The 20,524-nt window shown below is 61.0% G+C and overlaps 1 protein-coding gene across 1 annotated transcript; it reads left to right on the top strand.

Annotated features, from left to right (window-relative positions):
- The first annotated feature begins 877 nt into the window (after positions 1 to 877).
- MCM2 (minichromosome maintenance complex component 2) lies at positions 878 to 16,448 on the top strand. The gene is made up of 16 exons (XM_070463530.1): positions 878 to 976; positions 1,396 to 1,628; positions 5,138 to 5,313; positions 5,397 to 5,657; positions 5,787 to 6,006; positions 6,147 to 6,354; positions 8,246 to 8,380; positions 8,584 to 8,775; positions 11,570 to 11,663; positions 12,213 to 12,463; positions 12,574 to 12,700; positions 13,089 to 13,201; positions 13,928 to 14,173; positions 14,929 to 15,111; positions 15,298 to 15,453; positions 15,732 to 16,448. Exons 1-16 carry the CDS (start codon positions 971 to 973, stop codon positions 15,840 to 15,842), a joined length of 2,712 nt encoding a protein of 903 aa, XP_070319631.1. The 5' UTR covers positions 878 to 970; the 3' UTR covers positions 15,843 to 16,448.
- The last annotated feature ends 4,076 nt before the right edge of the window (positions 16,449 to 20,524 follow it).

The following is a 20,524-nucleotide window of genomic DNA, read 5'->3' on the forward strand; positions in this document are numbered from 1 at the left end:
GGCTCGGTCCATGGGGTTGTAAAGAGTCGGACACAACTGAGCAACTGAACTGAACAATATCTAATACAATGTAAATTCTATGCAAATAGATATAAATACGCTGTAAATACCATGTAAATAGTTAAGTAGCATACGGTAAAATCAAGCTTTGATTTTTAGAATTGTCTTTTTTTTTTTTTTTTCTAACCACCCAGTTGGTTGAGTCCGCAGATGCAGATTCGGAACAGACTGTAACTTTTTAAACTTGCCTCCACCCTGCTGCATCCCTGGCAGCCTAAAGGATTCTCCTAAAACCCACGGGGCTCTTGACTGTCCGCAGGGAGCTCCATTTCTCTAGAAAGAGTTGGTCGCCTTTCGTGAGCTGGAGTCTCCAACGTCGTCTTGTCCCTTCCAGGACATCACAAGCGGTCTACCTGGAGCTAGGGAAGTGCTTGCAGATGCCAGGGCGCCGTGCTCTCCGCGTCTCTGCGTGGGAGGCTCTTGCTACCTAGAACGCCCCCTTGGATCTCCGCTGCCTCCAGACGGCACTCCAACCTCGTAGCCTCCTAGCACCCCGGCCTTTTCGGCGCTTGAAGCGTTCAGCCTAAACTTTCGGAGCAGTTGACATAACGCAGTAAGACAGAGCCCCGAGCCTCCGTTGCCTCGTCTGTCAAATGGCCCCAGAGTGACCGAGTCGCGCAGCTGGCGCGGAAGGTTTGTACTCATTGCCTCCGCAAGTCGCAGCGTCTCAGCGGGTCCCGCAGCGCGGAGCGCGGGGTGGGCGGGGCCTCGGGCGTGCTGGGCGGGGACTCAGGGCGTGCTGGGCGGGCTTCGGGCGGCCTGGGCGGGGCGCCGGCCGGAAAGAACGCGGTCGCCGACGCCGTGACGTCGTGCCGCGTTAGCCGCTTCCCGGGCTCGCGCGGTCACGTGGGCCGCTTTTGGCGCGAAAACTGGTCGCGGCGGGCTGAGCGGAGAGGAGCGCGGCGCGGAGATGGCGGTGAGCCGGGAGCTGGGCGCGGGCCGCGGGGCCCGGGCCCGACTCCGCGCTCCGGCCGGGCGGGTCTGCCGGGCCGGCGGCTCTCGAGTACTTCGGTCCGGCCGGCGCCCTCGGTCCCCCTTCCCCCTGCCGGTCTTCGTCAGCAGCCGCACCTCCGGCCCGAGTGCCGGATCCCTTCGGGGGCGGCCGCCCTCGCGTCCCGTGTCCCCTGGGAGCTGCCCCCGGGGGCCCAGATGGGTGGGAAGCCGGGCCGGGGGCCGGAGCGGGCGGTCAGCCGGCTCAGGGGACGGCAGCAGGTGCAGAGGCGCAGGCCGGCGGGGTCCGCGGTGCGGGAGGACAGGCGGAAGCCCTGAGTCGGGGGCGACGTCCCGGGGCGCTCAGTCGGCCCTCACCCGCTCCAAGCCTGAATCCTCTCGCAGGAATCCTCCGAGTCCCTCGCAGCGGCGTCCAGCCCGGGCCCGCGGCGGCGCGCCAACGACCCCCTCACCTCCAGCCCCGGGCGCAGCAGCTCCCGGCGCGCGGATGCCCTGACTTCCAGCCCTGGCCGGGACCTTCCTCCCTTTGAGGATGAGTCGGAGGGACTGCTGGGCACCGAGGGGCCCCTGGAGGAGGAAGAGGACGGAGAGGAGCTTATTGGAGATGGCATGGAGAGGTATGCAGTTCAGGCCCTGCTCTCCACGGTTCACACAGGGAGTCCCTTCGGGGTCCGGCCGCCCTGGTTTGGGGTCCTGGAGAAGCAGATGCTTTGAGCACATTTTGGTCCAGTGTCCGGGAGGCTTGTCTGTGGAGCTGCAGCGTACATCCTTGTAACTTGCTGTTTGTGCCTTAGACCAGCCCCGACCTAAGGCCCAGGGAAGCCCCAGCTACACCAGGTGTGCCCCCAGGGGGTCTCTAATCTGGGGCTACGTCGGGATCCCAACTGGGAAGGTCAGGAAGCAGGCAGCCAAGTTTCTCTGCAACTTCAGACAAACTGGGGGTGGGGGTGGGTCTGATTAATGAAGGTTTAGATTCAGTTGAGCAAACAGTTACTGTGCCTCATCTGTACCAGACCCTGTGTTCACCCTTCGTAATAAACGTACAGACATGTACTCACGGTCCTGGAGGCTTAATGCTATGACCGGAGAGTAGAGCTCCGAGTGAGCCAGGCTGGGCCCCACTGCTGTCTGACCGTGTTCACTTTCACGGCCAGGACCCGGGCTGTACGTTTGCCCCAGAATTGCCTGAACCCCCAGAACCGCACGGACATTGTGCTCTGGGGCCCTCTGGCTCTGACTCGGGGGGGGTGCCAGCCTTCGTGTGTTCAGGCCACCCCACAGTCAGTGGGGCGAGCCCTGCGGGAACGTCACCGGGACTTTCAGGAGCATCGTGGACCATTTGGGGCTTTGCTTCAGCGCTGTTGCCACAGATGCCGAGTCCTGACAGATGGGCCCGGAGCATCTTCCTCCTGTGCTCTGTGGGGCTGTCCGGGCAGGACGCCCCTCCCTGACCCCACTACCTCTGCCCACTGCTCTCTGCTTCTCTGCCCTTCCCTTGCCAGGGCTCTGATAGAGGCTCTGAGGACTGCTTGGGCCCAGTTAGGTTTTGTGTTTTGTAGCTTTTTAAAACGCAGTGTTACCGAGGTATGGTTTCTACAATACACAAGCTACGTCTTACAAGAGTACAGTTCAGTGCTTCTAAGTAGACTTCCTGAGTTGTGCAGATGTCAGCACAGTCCAGCTTTTCTATCATCCCAGGAAGATCCCTTGTACCTGGTCCAGTTCATCCCATCCCCTTTCCCCACTGCTAGGCAACCAGTAGCCCACCCCTTGTTCCTTTGGTCTGCTCTCTGACCGGCTCTTATAAGCAGGGCCTGTAAGGCACGTGTCCCGTGTGTGCAGGTATGTTGGGTGTCCTGTGGTTTTCACAGCCCATCTGTGTTGGATCACGCATCGGTACGCCAGTCCTTTTCCTGGCTGAGTAATACTCTATTTTATGGACAGGCTGCATATTGTTACCCATTCATAGGTTGGAAGACATTTGGGTTCTTTGAAAGTTTTTAGCAATTATGAATAGTGCTACTGTGAGATTTTTTATGTGAACATGCATTTAAATTTTCTTGAAATGGAATTCCAGGTCCTAGGAATGGCATGGTTGGGTTGTGTGATAACTCTAATGTTAATTTTTTGAGGAAGTGCCAAACTGTTTTCCAAAGCAGTTACATCATTTTACCTTCCCACAAGTGGTGTATGCTGTTCAATTTTTGCACATTCTTGCCAACACCTGATATTTTCTGGGTTTTGTTAATAGCTGCCTTAATATTCACGACGTAGTATCTCGCTGTGGTCTTGATTTCCTTTTCTCTGATGATCAGTGACATTGAGTATCTGTTCGTGTGCGTGTTGGCCATCGGTGTTTCTTTGGAAAATGTGTCTTTGAGTCTTTGCCCATCTTTGAATTGGTTTGCTTGATTTCTTATTACTGAGTTGCAAGAGTTTTAAAAAACTTATTCTGGATACGAGACTTTTATCAGGTATGTGATTTGTAATTACTTTCTCCTCAACCTGTGGCTTTTTAAGTTTTAATAAATGGTTTTGTTTGAGATGCATAATTTTTAATTTTGCTGAGATCAAATTTATCAGATTTTTCTATGCAGACCAATTAGAATTCCACTGATGGCATTTCACATAACTTGAAATTCTTAAGTCAGTTGTTGTCATTGTTCAGTCGCTAATTCCTGTCTGATTGTTCATGACCCCATGGACTGCAGCACGCCAGGCTTCCCTGTCCTTCAGTATCTCCCGGAGTTTGCTCAAACTCATGTCCATTGAGTCAGTGATGCCATCCATCTCATCCTCTGTCGTCCCCTTCTCCTCCTGCCTTCTATATTTCCCAGCATCAGGGTCTTTTCCAATGAGTCAGTTCTTTGCATCAGGTGGCCAGAGTATTGGAGTTTCAGCATCAGTCCTTTCAGTGAATATTCAGGGTTGATTTCCTTTAGGATAGACTGGTTTGATCTCCTTGCTGTCCAAGGGACTCTCAAGATCTTCTCCAACACCACAGTTCAAAAGCATCAATTCTTCGGTGCTCAGCCTTCTTTATGGTTCAACTCTCATATCTGTACATGACTACTGGAAAAACCATAGCTTTGACTAGATGGACCTTTGTCAGCAAAGTAACGTTTCTGCTTTTTCATATGCTAAGTCTGTCATAGCTTTCCTTCTAAGGAGCAAGCATCAGGCAGGTACCTTTTCCTGGAGGGCACTTCAGATTTTGGAACTGTTGGCCCAGAAATGGAGCTGGCTCTGGGTTTTGTTTCTGGCATCAGCATTATGGGCTTCTGTGTTTTGAGACTGTCACTTGACAGTTTATGGCACCAAAAAAAGAAAGTTAAGAAAGGCTGTTCCCCCATCACCACCTTCCCTGAGGGAAGGAGAATCAGGAGGACTGCAGAGCGCCAGTGTGGAGTCGGAGCCAGCTGGGCCCCTGCCGTTGTGCGGACTGTGACACCCAGCCCTGTTGAGTGATCGGTGGCAGGAGTCCCCTCACCCTTGACCTGGGTTTTCTCCTCTTTCTGATGGAGGGTATATATGCCTCCCCAAATGCCAGGGAGGGCAGCTGCGTTAGCTCTGAGGGTAGACATTGCTCCATCCAGCATCTGAGAGGTGGTCACATGGAAGGTCTCTCGGGGCTGGGAGGGCTGAGCCTTGGGATAGGCTCGTTGGGCTGGTGTGGGTGGGCCTCCCGGGGTCCAGGGTTCCAGGCGGGGCTGCCAGAGATGGAGCAAGAGGGTTCCTGCCTGAGGGGAGCCGGGTTGGTGCTCTGGAGGCCCTTCCGGCAGGAGGCTTGGTGGGTCCTCTGATTCCTTTTCCTGCGGGTGCTCAGAGCTCCCCTTTGCCTTGGAAAGTGCACATGACGTAAGCTTTCCCGTCTCAGGCGTCGAGTGTGAGGTCAGGGGCATCAGGTCACTCGTGTGGTGTGACCGCCTCCAGCCGGTTCCCAGACCGACTTCTGCAGGACGGCCGCCTCGGGCCTGGTTTGTCTCCCGAGCGCAGTGTCCTCAGCATCTCTGTCTTTGAAGACTGCACCCCATTGTGTGTGGGGGGGGAGGGGATCCCTGGGGGCCCAGATCCTGGTGCTGTTGTTGGGGGTTTGGTGCTGACACCGCCTGTCGGGGCCCTGCAGGGACTACCGCGCCATCCCGGAGCTGGACGTCTATGAGGCCGAGGGGCTGGCCTTGGACGACGACGACGTGGAGGAGCTGACGGCCAGTCAGAGGGAGGCGGCCGAGCGGGTCATGCGGCAGCGCGACCGGGAGGCGGGCCGCGGCCTGGGCCGCATGCGCCGCGGGCTCCTGTATGGTGGGTTCTCAGGGAGCCTGGGGTGGGGAAGCAGGGGCGGGTGGGGGTCGCGGAGCCAGCCCTGAGCGCCTCCTGGCTCGCAGACAGCGACGAAGAGGAGGAGGAGCGCCCCAGCCGGAAGCGGCGGCAGGTGGAGCGCGCCACGGAGGACGGCGAGGAGGACGAGGACATGATTGAGAGCGTGGAGAACCTGGAGGACCTCAAGGGCCACTCGGTGCGCGAGTGGGTGAGCATGGCCGGCCCGCGCCTGGAGATCCACCACCGCTTCAAGAACTTCCTGCGCACCCACGTGGACGGCCGCGGACACAACGTCTTCAAGGAGCGCATCAGCGACATGTGCAAAGGTGAGGCCGCCCTGCGGATGAATGGACGGACGGGCCTGCTGGGGTGCCTGTCAGCTCGGAGTCAGGGCTTTTCCTGCCAGGTGTTCTCCCCGGCCCCTCCTGCTCAGCCTCTCTGCTCCCCACCCCCAGAGAACCGGGAGAGCCTGGTGGTGAACTACGAGGACCTGGCGGCCCGGGAGCACGTGCTGGCCTACTTCCTGCCGGAGGCGCCCGCCGAACTGCTGCAGATCTTCGACGAGGCGGCCCTGGAGGTGGTGCTGGCCATGTACCCCAAGTACGACCGCATCGCCAGCCGCATCCACGTGCGCATCTCCCACCTGCCGCTGGTGGAGGAGCTGCGCTCGCTCAGGTGAGCGCCCCCCCACTCCCTCCCTGCGTCTGCGACGTGGGTCCTCTGACGCCCCCGCCCCATCCTGACGCCCCGCCCCATCCTGACGCCCCGCCCGCGCCCTGATGCCCGCGCTGACGCCACACACCCCCCCGCCCCAGGCAGCTGCACCTGAACCAGCTGATCCGCACAAGCGGCGTGGTGACCAGCTGCACGGGCGTCCTGCCCCAGCTCAGCATGGTCAAGTACAACTGCAACAAGTGCGGCTTCGTGCTCGGGCCCTTCTGCCAGTCCCAGAACCAGGAGGTGAAGCCGGGATCCTGCCCCGAGTGCCAGTCAGCCGGCCCCTTCGAGGTCAACATGGAGGAGGTGAGCACGGGCCAGCACCCGGCCGGGAGACAGGGTGTGGGTGGGTGCTGGCCAGCCCTCAAGGTGGCCCAGATGCTTCCGTCTGAAACATCAGCGTTTACGGCGCTCTCGCAAATGGGAAGATCTGGAGAACTGCTCCCGCTCCCCCAGAGTCCCGCCCACAGCAAGGCCCGGCCCGTGTTGTGACTCCCTGGGACCCTTCTCTCTGGCCTCGCGTAGGGTCGTAATTGCCCGAGACACCGCTGTGCCATCTGCAGGGAGGCCCTGCTTGAAGGCTCTGGGCCTTAAGCGCCTGGACACATAACGCACGGCTTTGTCCATGTTGGGGGGCCATCACGACCCCTATGTGAGGCACACACCTTTCCACTGTCTGCTGCCGTGAGTGTCAGGCTGATCCCTCATTGCTCCACAAATCTGAGAAGCGCCCCAGCTGGAGTGGCCTTGCCAGGGCGTGCCTGGCAGCCCACGGCCAGAGTCGGACCTGTTCTAAGTCGAGCATGCTGTGAGCTGGCGAGGGCAGCCGTAGGGCAGGGCTCCGGGTGAGCCCCCGCCTTTGCCCAGAACCCTCGCCCCACCCCCATCTCGCCGGCCCCTCCCTGTATGGTTCCCCCCGTCTCTCACGTTGCACTGGGCACCTCCTGCCCAGGAGCAGAGATGCAGGCTCTGCATGCGGGGACAGGAACTCATGGCCGAGTGGTCCTCACAGTAGAGCTTCCAGAGGGCCTGCTCGGTGCCCAGGGCGGGCGTGTGCTAGTGGGTCTTCATCGCTCCGTGGGGCCGGGGGCAGGTGCTGTCGTTGGTTGTATTTGGCTGATGAAGTAACAGCAGGTCGTCCAGCTAGGAGGTGGCCCAGAGGGTTAGAACTCAGAAAAAAAAAAAAAATTCAAGTAACATTTTCTTACTTGCAACGGACAGTTCCCAGGAAAATGTAAACTTTTGCTTTATGATATTTCTTTTGTATAATGTTAGACATGGAATAATTTTAGATCAAGAATTCCTTTGAGTTGAGTAAAATGAAACCCTGTTACATGTTTTTAAGGAAAACATGCACACAGATACATGTGTGGGTGTGTTCCTCCTCTTCCACTGTGTTTTCTAAATCTTGGCTTACTTATATAACCTGTTCATACTTGTGTGTGGTGTGGTGGGAGTTGTGTGTTGATTTTCAATTAGCCTGGCTGCAGGCTCCTCAAAGATACAGTATTTTGAGTTTTCTGTCATTGTGGTGTTTCTCTTCAAGGCCAGTTTGTTGTAGTGCTTTGGTAGGATTCTCATAAATGGTGATCTATAAAATAGGGCATTTTTTCTAATAAAAAATTCAATTCAAAAAAAAAAAAAAAAGAACTCAGGCCTTTTGACCCGGAGCATGTGCATTTAGCTGCTGTCACGTGGCTCTTCTGGACGGTAGTGAGATGGGGGATGTTAGATTGCACACACAGTGCTGCCCCGTGACCTTGAGAGCAGGCCCACCTCCAGTGTAACTCGCTTCCTGGGCACTGGTTTGATGCTTTTCCCGTGACCTGACTTCCCCGGGTGGCCGCACCTGCAGCGTTCGCGCCCCACCTCACAGGGCAGCACGGGGGAGCCTCGTCCGCCAGCATCGCTCAGCTCAGGCCACAGAGCAGCCCGGCTGCTATGGCCACACACGCGGGCTGAGCTGCAGGCCCGGGGTGGCCGCTGCGTCTGCGGAGGGAGGCGTCCAGAGGGCAGGCGGCCGGAGCAGAGGTGGGGCGGGGCGCCAGTGCCCGCGGCTCCCTGCCCTCTCTGGTCCTGTAACAAGCTGCACTCCCCGCCCGGGGCCGCGGTCCAGTTGGTGACGAGAGCCGGTGCTCAGACCCCGGCCTCCGCCCCTGGGCAGGACGGGCCCTGAGACTGCGTCTGTCCCTTGTAGACTATCTACCAGAACTACCAGCGCATCCGGATTCAGGAGAGTCCCGGCAAAGTGGCAGCTGGCCGGCTGCCCCGCTCCAAGGACGCCATCCTCCTCGCGGACCTGGTGGACAGCTGCAAGCCAGGCGACGAGATCGTGAGTGCCCGGGGCCGAGGGAGCCGGTGTGGGTGCTGGGCCCGGGCAGCGGTCCGCTCTCTGTTGCTGGCCGAGCTTCTGTTGGGGTGCAGTGGCTGGGTGCCACGCTTCCCCTGGGTTTGGCTCTCTCGGACCTGGGGGCCTGGAGAGGGGCGGGGTGGGGCCGACCCTGGGTCGGCCCTCCTGACCTCTGCATCCCCCAGGAGCTGACCGGCATCTACCACAACAACTACGACGGGGCTCTCAACACCGCCAACGGCTTCCCGGTCTTCGCCACCGTCATCCTGGCCAATCACGTGGCCAAGAAGGACAACAAGGTGGCCGTGGGTGAGCTGACCGACGAGGACGTGAAGATGATCACCAGCCTCTCCAAGGACCAGCAGATCGGGGAGAAGGCAGGTGGAAGGTGGGGGGAGGTGCTGCCACAGACTGGGTGCCTGGGGCTCGTGCCCCGGCCACTGCGAGCCTCTGTCTTGGTTCCGGGTGTTGGAAGCCAGGCCCTCGGTTTGATTCCCGGGTCCACTGAGTCTGCGTGCCTCGACGGGGGCCACGCTCTGGGGAAGTGCAGCAGGCGGCTTCCCGGAGCCCGTGTTGTGTCCGGAAGACAGGGGAGTGCTGGGGCTGGACCGGCAACGCGAGAGCAGGAAGAGTTTGGCGGGGGGGTGTCCCCGGTGTCACCCGCCTCCCCGTGGTCTGCCTCCTGGAAGAGCGCTCCCCGATGCGGGCTGTCGTTCGCCCTCAAATGGCAGGCATGTTTGCGGAGGCTGGGTCACGGGGTGTACTGTCTAGAAATGAAGGTGCGGGTGGTCTCTAGGCGGTGTGGGTCTGAGGGGTGCCCAGCCCCCGCCGCCGAGGATCCGTGTGTGTGCGCCCGCGTGGACCGTCTCGTGCTGTGGCAGGCTCGGCCGCAGGGTGCGTGGTTCCTGTCCTCGGGTCCCCCTCCCCTCGCCTCCCGCTTCCTGTCCACCTGTTGCCGTGGGGCCGCCCGCTGTCTCCGGGGCTGCTCTCTGCCCTCGGGGCAGGGCCCTGCACCCCATCGGTGCTGTCATGCATCCGCCGAGATTGGGACCCCCCGGGGGACAGGACACACGGGTCTGCCAACGCTGTGGGTCTGGGGAGACCCTCCGGGGCCGTGCCCGGGCCTCCAGAGGAGAGTCGGCCTGGTTGTCACTCTCATGGGGCTGCTCCTTTTCTGGTCCCGGTGACACCTCGGCCCCTCCTGCCCCCTAAAGGAAACCAGCGCTATTGTGATGGACATGTTGTTCAGACCCCGATGGCGCGTTTGGGTTGGTCTCTAAGGGCGGGGACTCTGTCCCGGGCACGCGTCAGCTTGCCTGCGCGTGTACCTGTCTGTGGGCAGTGGGGGTCCACGTGGGGGTTTGCGGCCCTCCCAGCCCCCTGCCCTGCCTGGGCTGTGGCCTCCGCCCCTCACCTCCTGCTCTGCTGCTCTGCAGAGCGAGGCAGCGGCTGCCCGCCTGGATTCCAAACAGGGCGGCCCTGAGGGTGCCTCGCGCCCAGGCTTCTGGAAGTGCCTGTCTCCGCCGAGCCCAGGAGGCTGCTTCCTCCTGTCCATCTGTCCAGGCTGGCCGCTGACATCTCCAGGCAGAGTCCAGCGGGACCTCAGTCCTGCCTGCTACTTGCCCGCGACGCTCAGAGCAAGGCCTTGGGTGGACGGGGCGACCCCTCCATGTCCGCCCGTCTGAGCCCCGCAGGGGGTTGGTCAGCACTGGCTTCGTGTTGAGTCCGCCGTCGGGTGGGCGTTCTCACCAGCCGCTGGGAATGCGTCTCCAATTCTAGAGACACGTTGAAGGGATTACAGGCAGGTCCAGAAATAATCAGGCTCCCTGAACCACTCAGGCCAGAGTTTGCAGACACAGGGGCCGAGGGGTGGGGGCAGCCCACCCATTCGGCAGGCGGCCGGGCCACGAGGAACGTGCTTGGGGGGCGGGAGGATGAGCTCAGACGGCAGGGGTGCTGTCCCTGCGGTGGGCGGTAGGCGGGGCCTGGAGGGTTCGGCGGGAGCAGAGGAGTCCGGGGTCCCGCCCTGTGCTCAGCAGCGGGTGGGTCATTCCTCCTGTGAGACAGAGGTCAAGGGTAAGCGCACTAGCCCTGGGGAAGCGGGTGTCTCCCCCTCAGGTCTGGGCTTGACGCTGCCCATCTCACCTGGGGACTGAAAGCACAGTCACTCCAGGTCCCCAGGGCAGCGGGGCCAGCCCCTGCCCTCGGGCCGCAGTGAGGCCCCGGGGAGCCTGCAGGCATGGCAGCAGGACGCGGGCTGCTGCCGTCGGTCCCACGGGGGACATCACCTCACCCTGCCGTGGTGTGGTGCCCAGACAGCGCTGGCTGCGGTCTGGGTGGAGGGTCCTGGCCGGCAGTCCTGACCCCCAGGACGTGTGGGTGGACGAGCAGCCCAGGGTGACCGTCTTGCGACAGCCATGGGGGCTTAGTGGGAGCCTCACTGAGTTCTCAGGAGTGAGCGATTTGCAGAGGGTGGGCTGTGTTGTGTTACTGGTGACATCGGGGTTACGTGAGGTGCCCACGTCACAGGGCTCACACGGGGCGGGGCGGGGGTCTCGCCAGGCTGGCCGGCATCCAGCCCTGCTCCCAGGGGCCGCCCGCTGCCCCCGCTGTGGGGCTCCCACGTGTGGGAGTGTCGGGGAGGCGGCTCAGGTTTTGAGTCGGGTGTGGTGGTGTGACGACCCCCGGGTCCTGTGCGGGCCTGTCTGCTCCTTGAGGTCGGGGCTGGCCTGCCCTGCGCTATGCCTCCTGGTGCCAGATTCAGACCCGTCAGCCTCTAAGAGGCTCGCTTCCCGATCCTGCCGCCGCTGTCACCCTGAAAACGTCGGCTGGTCCTGAGGGTCGACCCTTGACGGGGCCCCACGGTCCCCTGGTGATCTTCCTCCCTTGAAGAGCGTCCTGGGGCGGCGTCCAGGCGCGGGCGGTCCCCACGTGGGGGCTGGTCGACCGTCTCCTGCCTCGAGGTGTCCCCACCACCCTGTCTCTTGCAGCTTTTCCGGGGGAGACCCGGGTTGTTTGTCCTGGAGTCGGGTTGGGGTGGGGGATCAAGGCCAGCGTCCTGGTCAGCTCCCCGGTTCTGTGACTCAGAAGGAGGCCCCGAGTTGGCGGGTGGGGGCATCCATGCAGGGCTGGAGCACACGGGTGACCATTCCCATCGCCCCTCACCCTCAGATCTTTGCCAGCATCGCTCCTTCCATCTACGGGCATGAGGACATCAAGCGAGGCCTGGCGCTGGCCCTGTTCGGAGGGGAGCCCAAGAACCCCGGTGAGCAGGGGCGTGCCGTCGCGTGGGGAAATGTGAACGTGTGTCTGTCCTGTCCCTTTCTCGAGGCCCTGCTCGCCGCCTTGCCTCGGTGTGAGCCTCCTGTAGGTCACGGGTCACGGGTTGGGGGTGAGGCGTGCGGGGGCAGACCCGTGTGGTCGTGCACGTGGACGGCACGCGGGCTGACACGGAGAACAGCACAGTGACTTCAGCGTGTTGCTCCTATGTGCGCGGTGCTGCCTGCCCGTGAGGGGCTGTCCGGCCTCACCCCCCACGGGCACACTCAGCACGGGCTCCTGCTCCCAAGTGACCGTGTCCTGGTCCGCACGGGCTGTGTCCAGCTGTCCTCCTGGCGGGAGAGCTCGTGCACGGCCTCCAGGGTTCATGTCAAAGCATCTTGGCACCTGCCCCCCACCCTGGGGCCCCTGCTTCTCTGGGTTCTGTGCTCAGAGGGGAGAGGCGTCCTGGGCGTCCCACCTCTTGTGGAAGAAGCCCGTGTCAGCGACGGTGGTGGGCTGGGGGCCGTCCTGAGCCCCCCGTCACCCCCCGCAGGTGGCAAGCACAAGGTGCGAGGTGACATCAACGTGCTGCTGTGCGGGGACCCCGGCACGGCCAAGTCGCAGTTCCTCAAGTACGTGGAGAAGGTGTCCAGCCGGGCCATCTTCACCACCGGCCAGGGCGCCTCGGCCGTGGGCCTCACTGCATATGTCCAGCGCCACCCGGTCAGCCGGGAGTGGACCCTGGAGGCTGGCGCCCTGGTGCTGGCTGACCGAGGAGTGTGCCTCATTGACGAATTTGACAAGGTGGGGTCCTGGGGTGCGGAGCTGTGTGCGGGCTGCGCCTGGGTGGGGAGCCTGGGGCCTTGCCTGAGTGACCATGGGCGCGTCAAGAGCCCCGCTGACCCTCCGCGCAGATGAACGACCAGGACAGGACCAGCATCCACGAGGCCATGGAGCAGCAGAGCATCTCCATCTCCAAGGCCGGCATCGTCACCTCCCTGCAGGCCCGCTGCACCGTCATCGCCGCCGCCAACCCCATAGGTAGGAGCGCGAAGCCGGGGAGCCCGCGCCCAGGGCCCCGCTACCCAGCCACGGGCTGCACCAAGTCATGGAAGGCGCACCTCTCCCGCGCTGCGTGTGGGGGCAGGGGTGGAAGGCCGGAGACTCCCTAACCCTCGCTGAGCCACATGCTCAGGGTGCGGGCAGAGCACCTGGTATGTCCTGTTGGGCGGGGCTGGTGTCTCAGCCGGCACGTGGCTGGAGCACTGAGTGCTCCGCCAGCTTGGCAGGCTGTGGACCTGGGGCGGACGCTGTGTCCGTCGACTTGCCTCCCGCCACGGCAGCCACGCAGGTTGGAAAGCTGCGTTTGGTCAAGGAGAAGAGGGCCCTGGGAGCAGGAGCCCCAACAGCAACCGCCTCTCTGTCCCAGGCGGCCGCTATGACCCCTCACTCACCTTCTCGGAGAACGTGGACCTCACCGAGCCCATCATCTCCCGCTTCGACGTCCTGTGTGTGGTCAGAGACACGGTGGACCCCGTGCAGGTACGCAGCCTGGGGCTGTGCGCCAAGCTTAGGGGCCTCACGTGGGTCCTGGGGCGGTGGGGTGGTGAGCTCGGGAGGGCCGCTCGAAGGTCGTGTGCTCTCCACGCTTGTTCTGAGTCCAGAGGTCCTTGATTTCTCTCCTTGGCCGCCCCTCCTCGGCCACCCCCCTACTCCCCTGGCGTAGCCACGCTCCACCACTGCCTCGAGTCCACTCTCTTCTCGCTGCTCCGGCCCCCACCCCAGGCTCCCCCCTCTGGCCTGCGCCCTGCGGCCTTGGTGCTGGTCCCCTGGCCTCCATCCTCACGGCCACCCAGCTCCCCTGTCGGAGGCCAGCTGTCTGTGGGGACACGGGCCGACCTGCCTCTCTGCGGCCTCCTCTCCCTCCTCACTAGCAGGGAGCCCGCCGTCCCGCGAGGTCCCCTCCTGCCCTCTCCCTTGGGCTTCATGCGCGCTCCCACGTGTCATGATCAGGGCTCTGCTGACCTCAGCGGGGGGCCGGTCCTCGGGCCTCCAGCCCACCCAGCTGCCTCTCTTCTCCCTGTAGCTTAAACCGCCCCCCCTCCCGTCTCCTCTGCCCTCCTGGGGGTGCACCCCACTCACTGTCCACCCTCCCCCCGCCCCGGAGCTTTGGGTCCACAGTGGGCAGAGGACACATCGTTGGAGGGCATCGTAGGGGGTTCATGTCCTCTGTGCCGGGCTCACCCTGCTCCTCCTCCGCTGTCTCAGGATGAGATGCTGGCCCGTTTTGTGGTCGGCAGCCATGTCAGACACCACCCCGGCAACAAGGAGGACGGGGGCCCAGGGGGCGCCCCGGAGCCCGCTATGCCCAACACTTACGGCGTGGAGCCCCTGCCGCAGGAGGTCCTGAGGAAGTACATCATCTATGCTAAGGAGAAGGTCCACCCGAAGCTCAACCAGATGGACCAGGACAAGGTGGCCAAGATGTACAGTGACCTGAGGAAGGAGTCGATGGTGAGGGCCCCGCAGCTGAGCCCCGTCCGTGTGGCTATTGGGCACAGAGCCGGGGCAGGGACGCCCAGAAGGCGTGGCGCTCACGCGGCCACCCAGTCTGTTCACATCAGCACACTTGCTCAGGCATGCCCCACTCTTTGTGACCCCGTGGACTGCAGCACGCCAGGCCTCCCTGTCCATCACCAACTCCCAGAGTTTACCCAAACTCACGTCCATTGAGTCAGTGATGCCACCCAGTCATCTCATCCTCTGTTGTCCCCTTCTGCTCCTGTCTTCAGTCTTTCCCAGCATCAGGGTCTTCCAACGAGTCTGTTTATAGATGGAGCTTACATGCACACGCATGCGCCTTAGTGTGGGGCTGGCTCAGGGAGAGTTTAAGGGCAGGCTGCTCCCTCACCCTCCGAGCCACACAGCCACTCTCCCCCTCCACCTTGCCACTGGCGTGGACCTTTGCAGAGGGATAGGGCAGGCTTCACAGAAGCACTCTGTCCCCCCACACTCACGGCACCGTGGGGCCCCAGGTAACGGACAGAGACAAACAGCTGCCCCCAGGCGTGTGCACTGCAGATGCCCCGAGCTGGCAGTGGTAGCGGGCATGAGCTATCGTGCTTTGGGAGTGGCTGGAAGTGCGGGCGCACCTGGCTCAGGCGGGCACCCCGCTGTGCAGTGGTCAGCCGGGCCCTCGGCTGTACCAGCATTGCGGGTCCTCCCTGCCCTGGCTGCCGCGTGGCGCCCTGACGCAGTCCCCCCTCCAGGCCACGGGCAGCATCCCCATCACCGTGCGGCACATCGAGTCGATGATCCGCATGGCTGAGGCTCACGCGCGCATGCACCTGCGGGACTATGTCATGGAGGACGACGTGAATATGGCCATCCGCGTGATGCTTGAGAGCTTCGTGGACACGCAGAAGTTCAGCGTCATGCGCGGCATGCGGAAGGTGGGCCCGGGGCCTGGGGGCGGGGCTTGAGCTACAGGGGTGGGGCCTGGGCCGTGTGGGTGGAGCATGGGGCGGACCTCAGTTGTGGGCGGGGCTCGGAGCAGGGGAGGCGGGGCTTGAGCTGCGTGGGTGGAGCACGGGGCGGGCCCTGAGCCCTGGTTGGAGGGTCGCCTGCTGTCTCCTCAGACGTTTGCCCGCTACCTGTCGTTCCGCCGGGACAACAACGAACTGCTGCTGTTCATCCTGAAGCAGCTGGTGGCCGAGCAGGTGACATATCAGCGTAACCGCTTTGGGGCCCAGCAGGACACGATTGAGGTGCCCGAGAAGGACTTGGTGGACAAGGTACGGGCGTGGCAGGGCCGTGGGAACGCGCGTGTCCCCGTACCGCCGAGGAGCCGGGCCAGTTCGCAGCTTGTCTGAGTTCAGGGGCATAGTTGGGCTGCGGTTCTCAGCCCCGTGCCCAGTTGCAGAGTGTTTGGTGGCCGCAGGCCTGTTCGCTCCTCTTGGCGATGGGGACGGAGCCCAGCTGGCTGCCCCCGCGAACGGGCCCTGGGAGCGCGCTGGGCTTGGGCTCTGGGAGCCCGCCCTCCGCAGGGCTCACCCAACGCCTCCTCTCTCAGGCCCGGCAGATCAACATCCACAACTTGTCCGCCTTCTACGACAGCGAGCTCTTCCGGATGCACAAGTTCACCCACGACCTGAAGCGCAAGGTGATCCTCCAGCAGTTCTAGCGTCAGGGCTTCACTCTGCCCCAGGGCCCAAAGCCAAACGGCAGGAGACTGACACGGTGGGCCCGGGCTCCGGCTTCCCGCCGGCACCCACCCCTGGGTGTTTATTTCTTCTGCTCTGTCATCTGGGGTACCCTTTTTCCAGGGCTGCGTTTTCAGCACCGCGCCTCCCCCTACCTGCAGGAGGTTTGCCTCACCTCCTTTGAGGTGCTTGTGTTCAGGACCTGGGGTGGAGGAGGATGCTGTGCTGGGGGACTGAAGCTGTAAGGGCTTCACCACAATTGTTGGCCTCTTGGTGTGAGTTCTGGGTCTTGAGTGAGTTCCCGGACTTGCAGTGTTTTTCTGAACTGTGTCCCACGGGCTTGTCTCAGCTCCCGTGAGTAGAGACAGCCTGTGGGTCAGCACAGCCCAGCGCTCTCTGACGGCCCACAGCCTTGGCTTGTGATTGGGGTGGGATGGGGTCAGGTGGGGAGGGTCCTTGGAGCTGGGCGACCCCCTCCCTGTTGCTGTGATGGTCTGTTCTACCTGTCCATCTTCCCATGCTGTCAATTGTACATTCAGTTCTTCTTTCTTTGGTTTTAGTTTTTAATAAAGTCGAGTAAACTTAAATATTGGTGTCTGTTCAGTTTTCATGTGACAACCCAGGCTTTTCTGCACTTCCCTCTGAGGTCCTCCACTTCTGCCTCTGGTTTTCTGCAGGTGTGGATCAGGCTGACAGAGGGGTTTGGTTTGTGGGTGCAGGTCTCTCTGGGGGGTTTGGTTGGCACTTGCTGTCTGTGTGGGGTCAGGGGACCTTGGGATAGGCTTGTCCGCCTGGGGGGGCTGGTGGTGACCAGGCTTTGGAGGGAGCAGCCCCACTCGCCCCGGCACCCCTGTGCTTGGACGGCTGCCCCGGGCGGTGCGCCCCTGCGGGCCTTCCTGTGTCCCACCTGGGATGGAGCACAAGTGTCTCCTTGCGTTGGAGGAGACAACGCAAGGTTGTCTTGTCCAGGTTTCCCCTTTTGGAACCTTCCACAACGAGGACTTGGATGGATGCCCTGCGGACATCTGATGCCTCATGCGCCTCCCACGATACTCCAGAGCCTTGCATGCGGCTGCCAGGCCTGGGGAGCAAGTCAGATGTAGTCCCCGCCATGAAGTGAGGAAGAGTGGGGAGAAAGGGCCAGGTGGGGGGCGGCCGGGGGGACCCTCAAGGCAGGTGGGTGTGGCTGCAGCGCAACAGTCAGGAGCTGCCAGGCCAGGCTTGCAGGCCAGAAGGGAAGCTTGTTCTCTGTAAGTGAATGTGCATAGATGTACACACACACGTGCACACGCATACCACCTGAGGGTGTGTCTTCCTCACCAACTGATCCTCCGGGTGCCCGTGGTCACAGATGGGATGTCGGCTCTGACACTAACACAGGGGTCCTCGCAGACCCTGTGGTTACAGCTCAGACACCAGCCTGGAGCAGCGGCCCAAGCAAGCTCACCTGCACTTCAGTCCAGCTGGGCTGCAGCTCAGACGTCCCAGGCCCCCTCAGGGGTGGTAATTTGCTGTAACACCTCCTGAATCCAGAGCAGTTCCCTCGTGAACTGATTTGTTACAAGGGCTGTGTCACAGGACGTGGAGGAACAGAGAAGAGCCCCGCACACCAGCATGTCCCTGTGGGAAGAGCGGGGCACCCCCTCCCGGTGTATGTGGGGGGTCCTTGTCGCCAGCCTGGAAGTCCTCAGCCCCTTCAGTTCGGGTTTTTGTGGGGGCCTCGTTCTGTCTGTGTGGTGATGGGATCCTTGGCACTGGTGATTGGATAGCCCGCCCCCCTCCCAGGAGGTCAGGGCCTGGGGCATGTCCAGCCCTCAGACCACCTGGCTGGTTCCCCTGGCAACTGGGCCCTGTCCTTAGGTCTGCAAAGTTCACCTCCTTAACATTAACTCAGGAGTGGTCAAAAGAGCTCGTCAAAAGAACCGAAGACGTTCTTTTCACCTAAATTACTCCAGACCTGTTTCTGGAGCTGGGGATAAAACTCAGATACTACAAGAGAAGACTTCTATCAGTCATTCTTACCACTTAGGCAACCGCATGGGCGTTCGGAGCACTGGCCAGGAGTCGGGGTGAAGACCAAACTATTATCCTGTCCCAGTGTGACCCTGCCCTGTAAGGCCTTGAGCCTGACCTCAGTGCACAGCCCTGAGTGTCCTTAGCAGAGACTCAGCTGGTCCCACGTGTTTTTCCGGGGGGCCGGGGGGGTCCTGCATGGCCTCAGGGAGCTGTGCACAGCCCTGAGTGTCCTTAGCAGAGACTAAGCTGGTCCCACATGTTTTTGCGGGGGGCCGGGGGGGTCCTGCATGGCCTCGGGGAGTTGTGCACAGCCCTGAGTGTCCTTAGCAGAGACTCAGCTGGTCCCACGTGTTTTTGGGGGGGGTCCTGCATGGCCTCGGGGAGCTGTGCACAGCCCTGTGTCCTTAGCAGAGACTCAGCTGGTCCCACGTGTTTTTGTGGGGGGCCGGGGGGGGTCCTGCATGGCCTCGGGGAGTTGTGCACAGCCCTGAGTGTCCTTAGCAGAGACTCAGCTGGTCCCACGTGTTTTTGCGGGGGGCCGGGGGGGGGAGTCCTGCATGGCCTCGGGGAGTTGTCCAGAAGTGGGGGAGCTGAGTGGGAGCTGCGGCTGCAGCCTAGAGTCGGTGGCAGTCGGGGCTGGGGGGTGGGGACAGCGGACGTATTTGAGATGCGTTGTTGCCCCTTGTGTGACTCTCGTGGTGGGAGAAAAGGAAACCCATGGATGACAACCAGGCTTCTGGCTGGAGAGGGGCTGAGGTCAGGGGAGAAGTGGGAGCTCGGTTTAGATGAGTCCCCAGCAGGACAGGGGCTTCGAGGACAGGCGTGATCTGGGCTGCGGAGTGGTTTGACCGCGATCTACAGTTGATCGACAGTGTCCCTGTAGGGCTGGCGGCTGCGGGGAGCTTGAGTGTCCTTTGTGTGAACCAGCAAAGGACACGTAGGTGTGCGCAGGTGGTGGGGGACACGAGGGGAGACGAAACCTCTCGAGGGCTGAGGTCAGCGGGGGCCCAGACGGCTGCAGGAACACGGAGACGACAGGCCTGCCCCCTGCGCTGTTTCCTCGCATGTCCGGTGCCCCGTTACAGGAATCGCTGGTCTCTGTGGTATTAAGGCAAAGGTGCTAGCACTTAAAACGACCAGACGCGAAGAACCATGAAACAGCCCAATTTAGAAATGTTGGGAAAGCATTGTGCGTTGCAGGTTGAAATGCGGTGTTTGTGGTAACGCAGAGGTTGACGGTGACCTTGGCCAGCAGCGTCAGCGCAGCGTGAGTAGAGGCGTGTATGTGGAAGGAAGTGGAAGCTGACAGGTGGAAACTTGAGAAGTCGGATTCTGAAGGGGGCATGGGGCAGCTGGCAGGCTACATGGGATCAGGGGAAGCTTTTCCTTTGATACAGTTTAGGATTGAACAGTTAAAGCTTTTATTCCTGCAGTTTTGTTGTTGAGCCACTAAGTCACGTGCAGCTCTGCGATCCCACGGACCGCAGCACGCCAGGCTCCTCTGTCCTTCAGTGCCTCCCTGAGTTTGCTCATGTTCGTGTCCGCTGAGTCAGTGATGCCATCCAACCGTCTCATCCTCTGCCGCCCTCTTCTTTTGCCTACAGTCCTTCCCAGCGTGAGTTTATTAAATGGGTTAATCTGAAATGTAGTTGTGACTGAAAAAATAAGATACCGGAAGATGTGATATCATGCAGGTAAAACTTTTAAATATACTGATACTGCATACGTCTACATGGATATTAAAGACAAACGTAAGATGTACGCTTGTGGACACGTGTTATTTTAGGTAACAGGTTTATTGGGACACGGTTAAGTAACATTTAAAATCTACAACTCAGTGGTCTTAGCACGTTCAGAATTGTAAAGCCATCGGCCAGAATCAATTTTAGGACATTTTTATTCCTCTGCAAAACCCATACCTGTTGAAACTCACTCTCCTTCCCTCTCCACCCCCACCCCCGCCCTTGGCAACCACAGATGTACTTCTGTCTCTAGATTTGCCTATTCTGGACATTTTACACACAAGGAATCCTGCGCTAGCTGGTATTTTGTGACGGGCTTCTTTCACTTAGCCTAAGGTTTTTTAAGTTTCCTTCAGGTTGTAGCGTGTGTCGGCGCTTCAGTTCTTTTTACTGCTGAGTAACATTCCATTTTAGGGAAGCTCGTGACAGACAGGGAAGCCGGGGGTGCTGCAGTTCCCGGGCTCTCAGAGTCGGCCACGACCTAGCACTGAGCACCACCACACTCTGTCCCCTCGTCAGCTGGTGAGCGCTCGCCTGTTGTGAGCGTCCCTGTAACAAGCTTCTGCGTGGACACGCGTTTTCTTGCGGGTACGTATCCGGAAGTGGAGTTGCTGGGTCATAGGCAGCTCTGTGTATCCTCCGTGGAAGAGGCACAAGCCTGTCTTCCGCCGCAGCTGCACCATTTTGCCTTCCCACCAGTAGCGCATGAGGGTTCTGATTTATTTCTCCATGTTCTGCACAAAGCTTTTTTCTTTTTGACGTCCGTCATCTTCAGTGCCTGTGAAGTGGCTTCTCTCTTTTGGTTGCGCTGGGTCTTCTCTGGTTGTGGACGGCAGGGGCTACTCTTCTTTGCAGGGTGCGGGCTTCTCACTGTGGTGGCTTCTCTTGTTTCCGAGCCCAGGCTC

This window comes from Odocoileus virginianus, unplaced genomic scaffold, assembly GCF_023699985.2.
Source record: "Odocoileus virginianus isolate 20LAN1187 ecotype Illinois unplaced genomic scaffold, Ovbor_1.2 Unplaced_Contig_3, whole genome shotgun sequence".
Taxonomy (NCBI): domain Eukaryota; kingdom Metazoa; phylum Chordata; class Mammalia; order Artiodactyla; family Cervidae; genus Odocoileus; species Odocoileus virginianus.